Below are 12,256 nucleotides of genomic sequence, written 5' to 3' on the forward strand. Positions count from 1 at the left end.
GGAGGGAAGAAGAGCTGAGCAGAGGAAGGCACAGCCACTTGATGAGGGTGACTGGCTACTCACTTAGCTTTGATTCTTTGAATTTACCTTTGTCTGTTAGAACCAAGCTGCAGTTTATTTTGAATTTGTACTTTTTTACCATCTTGTTTCAGTTTTGTACTTTTTCATCGTAATAATGGGTTTTATAATGATATTCTAGAACTTAGATTTTTTTATTGGCCTTCTTAATGTTCAGATTGCTGTTGTTATTGTTGTTTAATTATACTGTGATTTGTGTTTGCCAGTTTTGTTCTTCCAACTTATTTTTTAACTTGCGTTTATAAAACATTTTTATAGCTTTATAAAATACCTCTATTACTGTAATTACAAAATTGTTTTGTTGGGAGCCCGAAACTTTGCAGTTCCTAGTTTCCCTCTCAATTTTTTCTGTGAGCCTAAGAAGATTAGTTTTGAATGTTTAAACTGGCTTGTGGTACTAAGGTATTTTTTAAGCATTATTTAAAGAAATTAATTTCTCTGGATTGCATCATGATACTTAAGAATGAATGTGACATTTCTTAGTGAGTTTGTTATGAACAAATGACCAGCTGCTCCAGAAGATAGTCAGAGGATTATTTTTTTAATTACAAAGATTATTTAAATGTTCATTGTTGGAGCCACTGTGTCAATCCATCTCGTTGAGGGTCTTCCTCTTTTCCGCTGACCCTGTACTGCAACAATGAGCTCAAGCATAACAAAGATTGTAAGGGTGGCGCAGGACCGGGCAGTGTTTCATTCTGTTGTGCATAGGGTCGCTATGAGTCGGAACCGACTCGACAGCACCTAACAACAACATTTAAATGTATGTAATCTCAACCCTGTTATTTGAAATCTTAATTTAGTAAATATAGAGGCTGTGGTTTTACAAAAAGCCTATATTCATGATTGCTTTAAACGTAAATATTTATAGTTGTGACTTCAGCTTTTATGCTACAGCTTCTTTAACAGCTCTAATGTATAATTATCACAATGACAAGACACTTGAAGACAAGTCTGTTTCTTAGACTTTAAGTTCTAGACATTTAATCAGTGGTTATATTTTCTCATTTCATAGTCAGTGCTCAAGAGAGGTTAAAGTTAAATCCTAAATCCAAAATCGGTTCCTTGAACAAACACTTGAGTGCCTGCAATATGTTATGTAATCGAAGATACAAAGATGAATAGAATGTGGTCTTTTCACTCAAGGAATTTCCAGTCAATTAGAAGAGACAAATAAAAAGATGAATGCAATAAAATGTAGTAATTGTAAAGATTGAGATAATTATCAGGTATGATGAGAGCCCAGGGTAGGGAGAACACCTCACCTGGGAACTTGCTGAAATTCTTGACTCTTGACTCTTGTTATAAAGGATGAGTAGGACTGACTCAGGGAAGGAGCGGACAAGGAAGATAGACACATATTATTTCTAGCATCAGATAAAGAATGGATAAAGGGATTGGGGGAAGGGCAACTACAAGCTTGTGGTATCTTGGGAATACAGTGTAGGAGAATATGAAGTTGACTGAACCAAGTTGGGTCTTGCTTAGGAACTCAGATGTTATCATGTAAGCAGTTTATTGGCAGATTTTAAACAGGAAAGGAACATCTTTAAATTAGTGTTTGTCCAGGAACCCCCATGGGCAGTGTGTCAAAGGCACCGGAGGAAAACAGTGGGAGACTAATGATCGAAGAAGAGATAATGGTTCATGATGATTTGAATAGTGTTCAGACCAGGAAGGAATTAAGTCATACTCGTCAAGTAAAATAAATGGAGTATCATAATCTGAGGGTTGCAAGACAGAGGAGGGTTATGGCTAGCAGGTACCAGCACAGGAAACAGAATCGGGATTACAGATGGGGAGCACGTTGGGGACCAAGGCACATGACATTTAAGGTGCCTGAGAGATATCCCATCTGACTGAATATTGTTGTTGTTGTTGTTGTTAGGTGCCATTGAGATTCTGACTTTCTGACTCATAGCGACCCAATGTGACGGTAGAATTCCCCATAGGGCCTTCTAGGCTCTACTCTTTTTATTTATTTATTTATTTGTTTGTTTGTTTGTACTTTAGATGAAGGTTTACAGAACAAACTAGTTTCTCATCAAACAGTCTGTGTACACATTATTTTATGACGTTGGTTAACAACCCCACGACATGTCAACACTCTCCCTTCTAAACCTTAAGTTCCCTGTTACCAGCTTTCCTCTTCCCTCCTGCCTTCCAGTCCCTGCCCCAGGGCTGGTGCACCCCTTTAGTCTTGTTTTTTTCCATAGGCCTGTTCAGTCTTTGGATGAAGGGTGAACCTCAGGAGTGACCTCATTACTAAGCTGAAAGGGTGTCCAGGGGCCATACTCTCAGAGTTTCTCCAGTCTCTATCAGGCCAGCAAGTCTGGTCTTTCTTTTTCAGTTAGAATTTTGTTCTACCTTTTTCTCCAGCTCTGTCCTGGACCCTCTATTGTGATCTCTGTCAGAGCAGTCAGTGGTCGTAACTGGGCACCATCTGGTTGTACTGAACTCAGTCTGATGGAAGCCGTGGCAGATGTGGGTCCATTAGTCCTTTGGACTAATCTTTCCCTTGTATCTTTAGTTTTCTTCATTCTTCCTTGCTCTCAAAGGGGGTGAGACCAGTGGAGTATCTAGGCTCTAGTCTTTTTGGGAGGAGATCACCAGGTCTTTTTCCCATGTAGCTGCTGGGTGGGTTTTAACTACCAATCTTTCGGTTAACAGCCAAGTGCTTAACCATTGCGCCACCAGAGCTCCTTTAATTGAATATTAACTAGGTAAAGTACAAAATTCAAAATGGCCTTAAAATAGACTAGTCCACTCTTTTATTACAGCTATGTGTTGTTACTTTTCTTCTAAAAAATGAAAAAAGAGTTAAAAAAAATCATTAATTTCTTGGTCAAGAAATGTGACAAAGTTGAAAGATAAAATTCACTCACAGGTCACATAAAGAGACACCAGTCAACACATCTTTGAGGGCGTACAGTTTAAAACTCCCTGCTCTAGTTGAGATTTCTGATACAAAAATATAGTCACTGACCTCAAAGAACTTGAGATGTGTGAAAAGTGTGACTAAAAGTGTAAGTATTTGAAGATACATAAAGGCACTGTCTATGGAAATATAATAATTGCTAAAAAAACAAAACCAAAACAAACAAAAAAAAGGAAATTCTTAAAACACCTCTTTAGTTTTACCTGTCAGATAGCTCTGAATGTGAGATTGTATTTTATTAGCCTAAAATTTGTGCATGCTTTTCTTCTAAGCATGCTTTGGTCCTTATTTAAAAACCAACAGTGAAAGGTTGGTCAATTACACTTAAATCCACTTAGCTATAATGTACATGTAACATAATCAGAGACCACTGATGAAGCTTAAGAAATGCCTTAGAGGGATTTTCATCTGTGGAGTAGCCATAAGAACCATTTTTTAAGACAGCTTGCTTACTCTTTATAGTGTGGACCTTAAATGTTTGCATATGCTCCAAACATTGCCAATATTTTACTCTTGAAATTAGCGACTCTTCTTCTTAGCCTGACTTCCGCAGCACTGTTCCTGGTCTGATGATGATGATAATGATGATGATAGTGATTTTCTTTACTTTTCCTTTGATTCTAATATTATTTCCTTCAGTCTTTAAGGGTTACCTTCAGTTCTAAGGATAAGAATAACATACCACATAGTACATTCTAGTTTTAAAAACTTCTTTATCCTATGTCATAGCATTAGACCTTTTATGAAATATCTGTGAGGTAAAATTTAAGGCAGAATTCTTTCCATTTCACTGACTAGAAAATTGAGTCAATGAGAAATTGCTTCGATCACGAAGATACAAAGTAGTTCCTGACCCTTGGGCTACCAAAGTGTTAGGAGAAGCTCAAGAGCCTTTCATCCCGTGGAGTAAGTCCTTCTCTCATGCTACTGTACTGCTCACTCTATCTTTAATTACAAGAACTGATCTTCTCTGAGGGCAGCCCAGACTGTTTAGCAGCTCTGAAGATGTCAACTCTTGAGGCAAAAATGTGCCTCTCTTACACCTCAGGTACTCTAGTTTTTGCCCTCTAAACTCTGACATACACTTCTCTATCTGACATTTGCCTTGTGTTTATTTCCACATGGGTGTTCCTCACAGTTCCTCCTTTCTATGGACCTTTTCCAAATTTGATGTGTATGCGTAATGAAATTGGATAAACAGACTAAAACATAGTACTTTAAGTATATGGTTTTGTTCAGTGGTGGAATATTATCTTAAATGATCATTTAAAAAATATATGTACATACTAGCATATCTTTCTGTGTAAGTGTCTGTCCATCCATCCAGAACGCTTGAGTATGTTCCCCTGACTCTAGCCGTATGTGGATTACTTTGGATTGCACTAGGCAAGACAGTACAAGAAACCAATCATTATGTGAAAACCACGTCTATTGATTTAACTGTCGTCATTGACAGGTAAGCAGTGACTTTAAAATGAAAGAATAATTTCTATAAAACAGTATGGTTAAAAATAAGGTCTGGAATGAAACTACCTGAGTTCACATTCTGGCTTCACCACTTCCTAGGTTGTCCTTATGTACCCACTCTGCTCCAGTATCTTATCTGTAAAACGGAAAATAACAATACCTACTTTGTGATGTTCTTATGAGAATTAAAAGAATTAATTCATGGAAAACACTTAGAACATTACTTGACGTACATACCCCACCCCAACAAAAAAAAAGATCAGTTGCAGTATAATCATTTCCAACTCATGGTGGCCCCATGTGTTTCAGGGTAGAACTGTGCTTCATAGAGGTTTTCAGAGCCCTGTTAGTGCAGTGGTTAAGACTTATGGCTGCTAACCAGAAGGCTGGCAGTTGGAATCCAGCAGCCACTCCTTGGAAACCCTATGGGGCAATTCTACTCTGTCCTATGGAAACCCCGGTGGCATAGTGGGTAAGAGCTACGGCTGCTAGCCGGAAAGTTGGCAGTTTGAACCTACCAGGTGCTCGCTGGAAACTCTATGGGGTAATTCTACTCTGTCCTATAGGGTCGCTATGAATCAGAATTGTCTCGACAGCAACAGGTTTGGGTTTTTTTTTTTTTTTATCAGAAGTAGATCACCAGATTTTCTTCTAAGTTGCCTGTGAGTGGATTCAAACTGCCAGTCTTTCGGTTTGCAGCAAAGTACATAACCATTTACACCACCCAGGGACTCCCTGACGTGCGTTTGCACTTAGTTTTAGTTACTATTACTACTTCTACTACTATTATGATGATGACTATTACTACTATTACTTCCACTATTATTTTTCTACCAATATACTGCCTTTTATGAACCTAATTCATATCACAAATTGGATGTATGGATGTTAAATTTTTCTGAGCATACACTGTCCTAATGAAATAATTTTATGTTTTTGAAGCTTTGTTTATTTAATCAGAAGTTTCAAAGTTTTAGGAAGTATAAAGTGGTCAAACCACCTGTAAGATTTCTTGAGAAATATAGAAGAAATGCTGATGAGCCATTAGAGGAGAGATCAAATAGACTAGATGTATGCACATGTCTGTCTGTCTGTCTGCATTGCACATGCAGGCAGGCTGTGCTTCAAACTTCCAAGCAGCATAAGACTATAGGAGTGAGACACATACACCCCCGATACCAACCATTCTATAGGTGCTACGTTCACCTGTGATCAAGCCGGACACACGAGAGGCTGACACAGGGAATAAACAGTGAACAATAACAGCAGATTCTTGAAAGGAGCACCGCTTACTCTTCCCCAGATCACCTATGTCCATTCTTATGTTGCTGGGCATGCACACTATGGTTCAGGTCAGGTGTTGTGTTCATGTCATCACTGCCTCTGAGTGCCAACATACTGTTCAAGGCTGCTGCTCTGCCACTGGGCCTTGCTGCCCTCTGGTTCCCTTGCTTTGCTGCTGGGCCCTTCTCAGGCCTCTGCTGCTGGCTCCCGCCATGCTACCCAGGCCTGCGGGGCTCTCTTGCCACCACACTACCTGGGCCCCCACTTCCCAGGGGGGAAGCATGCAGCCCCTGCACAGGGCACACCCAGGCCTCTCTTGCCCTGCACAAGCAAGTGATACAGCTCTTTTAGCTCCACTGGCAAGCCTCCTGCCCAAAGGCATCCGGTTATACGCTGCTGTAGGAAGACCCCTACACTGGATCTGGCAAGGCAGCCCCTGCACTGAGCACACTCAGACCTCTACCCTGCATGGGCAAGTATTATACAGCTCTTTTAACTCCACCGGTAAGCCTCCTGCCTGAAGATGCTCAGCTCTCAGTCCGTGGGCTGGCAAGCTCACCATAGCCACCTTGCTTCTTGGACCAGGAAGCCTACCACAGCTGCCTCACTCTGTGGGCCGCTGCTGCTGTCTCTGACCATTTGTGCCATCTTCAGGGTTACAGCTCTTTTTTCTGGGTCTAAAATATTCTTAGCAAAAAGACCCTGGGTCCAAAGGACATGCTTCACTCCAGACACTTAATGATGGTAGTGAGTTCCCCCTGAACCTCTGTAGGATTGGCCCTTATATAAGCAAACTCCTTGTCAACTTTAAGACATGGCCCTCCTACCAGGACCACAAACTGACCAACCCGCTCTTTGAACTGTGAGTCACTTATTTTGCATCCAGTCACCTTGGTGGATTTCAAGACACTCAATTTGCCTAGTTAACAGACCAATCCCGTGCAAGATTGTGGCCCAGCCAATCATTCTGGGAGAAGTAGAAGACCGTGACTAGAAGGCCATGTAAACAATTCACTACACCACACTAGAAGAGCAAAAGGATTTTCTTCTCTGATGCAGAGGACTTTGAAAAAAGAAAAGAAAAATTGGAAATAAGAAGAGTAAATGAAATACCATAAACCAAAAAAAAAAAAACTCATTGCCATCGAGTCGATTCTGACTCATAGTGACCCTATAAGACAGAGTAGAACTGCCCCATAGGGTTTCCAAGGAGCACCTGGGGGATTGGAACTGCCGACCTTTTGGTTAGATGCCATAGCTCTTAACTACTACGCCACCAGGGTTTCCATAGACTGAGTTAAATAGATGTCTTGGTTATGAATAACTGCCAATCGGAAAGGAAAATGAAAGAGCATAACATAGGATCTATGTGTTACCACCATGGGTAGTGTACTGCAAGATACTGGGGACATGAATTACATAGACTGAATTGATACACTAAATGCAATCTTGATGGAAATATTTCATGTACCCATTATCTGAGTTGCTGCCTCAGTTTTAAGAGTCACAGAGAGAAGATACACAAGTAACGAAGACTACCGAGAAAATATGTCTGGGTATAACTTCAGAATGATTTCACAACAGTGGGAGCCAAAGGTTGTACTACCATCATTCTTTAGACACCAACAACTATTATATGTGGCTCTCTGAAGAGTCAGTCATTGGACTTTACTAAACATTGTGTCTGAGAATTAGCCTCTGAATTTTCTTTATAGCAAATATGTTATTAATAGCTGTTAAAATGGAGGATGTTGTTTTGGATATAACTAGTAAAAAATAAAAACCAAAAAACTCAATATTATTTTACAACATTATTTTTCATGCCTGTTTACTATTCCATTCTGTTGAACTAAGGTTGTAAACCATGTGTGTGTGTGTATTTTTTTTTTTTTTAAACTCAGTCCCATTTTGTGGAGCATTTAGGTTGCTTCCAAGGATGTTCCCAGCCTTACATCCATGGTGACAATTGACTTACATGTATGGTTAGCTCCTACATCTATGGTTAGTTCTTCAGGATAAATTTGAAGTATGAAATTTTGCTACATTACCTAGAACTATTTTATGCATTTTTAAAGCATCGTTCTGTATAAATCACATTGACTAGAAGCAAGATTTTTTTTTTTTTAAAGTAAAATTCATCTGAACCTAAAGGAAATTTCCAGAAATGTTGTTTGTGACATTGTACATGTCACTGCAAGTAGCCTCTGATGCCTTTTTGTTCCTATGGTAGATTAGCTTGGACCTGAGCTAATCCATCTTCTTAGTGTCTATATACTCACTGCTGCCTCTCAAAAGGTTGTGATTTAAAAAAAAAAAAAAAGTTAAAATTATTTTTAAATAGCTTTCATTATGAAAAATATACTCTTTCTTTGACTCTTCGTCTGAATAGACTGTTTATATTATAGTGATCATGGAATCTAATTTTAAACAAAACTTTTTTCTTAAACATGGTCTGTTCATATAAGCATGTCCTAAATTTCTTCTTCTGTTTTAAAGGATCTCTTACTAATTTTTTTTTTTCCTGGGTTTAAAAATTAAAAAGATTAAAAAATTAAACTTAATGTAGTTCATCTTTCTTTTTTTATATGAATTTTCTTTATTATTGTGAAGTTTTTTTAATGCATGTTTCTGAAGTATGTTACCTTTTATATATTATAATTTTGTCCTTTCAAGGCATTTAATACGCTCTCTTTTAGTCTCTGTAGAAATGCTGGAAAAGAATTTGAAGCAGATGGGAAGGCAGCTTCAACAGCTTGAGAAAGATTTGGAAACCTTTCCCCCTCCTGAGGACTCACATGACAAGTTTGTGACAAAGATGTCCATATCCTTTTGATATCTAAATAACTTAAGTCATCAGTCAACTAGAATTACAATTTATTTAATGTTTTAGATGTATTTGTATGACTAGAGATCATCCTATAGTGCCAAATAGTGTAAGGTGTAACCTTCGCCTGATTGCAGGGAAATTTATCATGACTATCTACTATCAATATGCGTCGCTATGAGTAGAAATTGACTCAACGGCACTGGGTTTTTTTTTTTTTAACTATTAATATTCTATCATGAATACTACATAAATGTATTTCTATTGGTTCTTATTCTTTTTTTTTTTTCCTTTCATATGCATTATTTCCTCCTGTCATTGCTGGCAAATTGAAAGAATATTAAAACTGAATTCAAGGAAGTTTCAATCTAAAGTCATGGTGTGATTTGGATAGTTTAAAAACATTTCAGGAAGCAAATAAAGGTTTTATAAGCTGGTGTGACTAGTCAGCTTAATTTGAAGGGCTAGTTTAGAGGGTCAGTGAAAAAGGGGAAGACCCTTAATGAGATGGATTGACACAGTGGCTACAACAATGGGCTCAAGTATAACAACGATTGTGAGGATGGCGCGGGACTGGGCAGTGTTTCGTTCTGTTGTGCTAGGGTCGCTATGAGTCAGAACCAACTCAACGGCACCTAAGGACAACAGTTTATGTTAGAAATTAACCCATGTTTCAGAAAATTTAATATTTTCTTTAGAAATACTGCATCATTCCAAAATCAAAATTGAGTTTGTCACTATTACTACTTGTATAGTTGTTCTCCCAAATAAAACGCACATACATACACACACATTTTTAGTTAATAGCATGGTTCATATGTCCTTCTGTTTAATTTAAGGCTTCCTTTGTATTCAATTATCTTTGTTATCACCAACTTTGTCGCTTAATCTCTGATGAGTAACTGAAGTAATAAACTTTTTTATTTCCTGAAACTAATGTTGAATTGCTTTGCAAACCATTCTGTGAAATTAGAGACTGATATCTTTTGTGTTGTAATAAAATATTACTACTATGCATTATTAAAATTCCAGATGGACTTCTGAATTCTGTATGAAGTGATAACCTACTTCTAACATGATCTCTTGTAAGTCGTCATTGCTAATATTTTATTTTAAACTAAGGTGCTTGAAATCAAATGACTACTTTTTTCTATCCCTAGAGATTTGGTGAATCATTGTTACTTGGTTTATCATAGATTTTACTGTATATACTTTCATTTTAATTGTGAATTAGTTCAATTTTAGCTTCTTCACTGTCTCTTTTGGGAAATATTATAAAAATGCGTTCCAGCAACAATCAATTCAGGCTAATGTGTTTGTTTCCTTCAGTATCTTTTCTATCCATCTCGTTTTCTCTTTTATTAGGCAGGGTGCTTTTATCACTAGGCCATTTTAAACATGTTAGAGAAGCTGTTTTTTTTTAAAAAAAAAACTAAAGTTGGAGTCTGTATTATCCATCAAAAAATATATTTTTGCAGCATCTTCTCATTTGAAAACTTAGGGTTTTTAAAAATAAATCTGTAGTTGTAGAGCTATATCAGTTCCGTCATTCATATTTTTTTCTTCAATTGTTTTATTGTGTTAAAATATTCATATGTTAACAGTTTATTATTTTAATCTTTGAGTAATGTTAATTGAAGTACTGGTTATTGTTCCCTACAGATAGAAAGTGTTTTAGGATGGGTTTTGCTTGCGTACAGCTTCTGGTAATCCACCGTGAGCACAATAATTATGAAGCTCTGCTTCTGGAACACATAACTTAAGATAAATTCCTGAGCCAGGAGTAAAGGTTGTAGAATCCTGCTCAGCAGACCTCTCAGGATTCATCCATACTGGTATTCATATGACACAAGCAGCTGAATGATGTCGGCTTCTTGAAAGGTATGCAGCTCATAAAAAGCAACCAGCAGGAAATCAGAAACAGGAAGGATGACGCTTTGCTGGAAACAATTTTTCATTCTGAGTACAATTATACTCCATGGACAAGAAACCTACTGCATCCTGTCGCTAAATATCACAAACTAGAAGCCTCTAATGAACTGATTAGCATTCATGTATCTCTTGGAAGTCAGATATATGAACAGTTGGTGCACTTTGCTATTGACAAAGCTTATAATCATAAATATTCTTCGCCTAGATTAGATTGCACTCATTTGCTTTTCATCTAGTTAGACATACTAGTTTCAAAGTAATTAAATTCATTCATTGCAAAGCTTTGTTTGCTTTAATTAGGACTGACAACAAGTCAGATTTTGAATATTAAATGCATTTATACAAATCTTATTAAAATGGCAAATTGTTAGCTTCCCAGATCTTAGGAAATGGAAGAATTTGGAAACTAAAATGCACAATGAATAAAAATGTATTTAAAGTTTAGATTATTAACACTCAAACTTAGTTCATATTTTAATTGCTTGTTAGTTGAAGCATATTTCAAATATTTGGTTCATCAACCAATTCTGAAAAAATATGTATATTTTAATTGTTAAGGAGTCAGTTTTACCATTCCATACATAGTTTAAATGATGATTTAGTGAATTATTAACACATCTGTTAATTGAATTGTTTATAAATTATAATTGATATAGTTTTGTTATAATATGGAATTTCAATAATAGTATTCAATTACAGTATATTGTATTTGCATACTTCCAGTGCAGACTCTTGTTACATATACTCTGTAATGTAAAAAAAAAAAAAAAGGAATTCAGTTCATCCTTTAAAAGATATACGTAATTATATATATAAAACCCATTGACTTTTTGTTAAGCCTGGTAGAAATGTAAGTAGAGTGTAGTAGTTGCACTGTAAATATATGCTTGAAAAATGCATAACACAGATTTGAGGTAGGGTCATTAATATTGTTATATACAAACTATTACATGTGACATGCAAATTAATTTCTTACTGGTGAGAAAATTAGGAAAATGCTAGCATTGTGTCATACAGTGCCTGTTCCCTTCTTCTGAGCCTTAAGATTCTGGGATTTCTCTTATTTTAAGGAAAATAACAAATAGATCCTGGGGCTTTGCTCTTGAAATTCTCCTTGCTCAAGTATTTGCCTTTTTTTTATTTTCTGCTTTTCCTACCCCACTCTCCTGATTCTCTTAGAAAATATTATTTTGGAAGGTATTTGTCTATTTTTGTATTTGTCACAACTTACATGACAAGTTACTTGACTCTTTTCTGTGATAATCATTAAATTTCTTCAGCACAAATGCACTTTTATTTTCAGACTTTCTGTTTTTGTTTTTTCCACTTTATAGCAATGTCTTACGAACTTCTGAAATTACCCGGTAGACGGTAAAACCACCCCCGTAAATTTCTTGAGATAAAAACTTATATTTTATTCTACATTTCACATTGCACAAAACACAGTGTACTGCAGGTAAGGCAACTCAACATATTTTTATGTAATTGAACTGTAATTAGAATGTAAAATAGAGGGGTGGGGTGGATCAAATATAAACGTATGTATAAAGGACATGGCCTAGTTGCAACGGTGGGACGTTGAATAATTGGGCGATTTGTAATAGCAGATTTTTCTTCTCTTGAGTTAGTCTTCTTTCTCTCTCCTTTCTTCCTCCTTTTCTTCCCCTCTTGACTTTCTTCCATTTAATTTTTTTTTTTTTTTAACAAACTTTATGTCTCAGGTTAAATGTCCT

At 36.7% G+C, this 12,256-nt stretch overlaps 1 protein-coding gene across 2 annotated transcripts in view; it reads left to right on the plus strand.

Annotated features, from left to right (window-relative positions):
- DIAPH3 (diaphanous related formin 3) overlaps positions 1 to 12,256 on the plus strand; it is a 588,341-nt gene that overhangs the window by 365,555 nt on the left and 210,530 nt on the right. For both annotated transcript variants that reach the window (XM_003412593.4, XM_064270057.1), the window contains one exon: positions 8,464 to 8,588. In XM_003412593.4, the coding sequence (XP_003412641.1) occupies positions 8,464 to 8,588 (125 nt within the window). The remainder of the gene's footprint in view (positions 1 to 8,463; positions 8,589 to 12,256) is intronic.

Source organism: Loxodonta africana, chromosome 17 (assembly GCF_030014295.1).
Source record: "Loxodonta africana isolate mLoxAfr1 chromosome 17, mLoxAfr1.hap2, whole genome shotgun sequence".
Classification (NCBI taxonomy): Eukaryota; Metazoa; Chordata; class Mammalia; order Proboscidea; family Elephantidae; genus Loxodonta; species Loxodonta africana.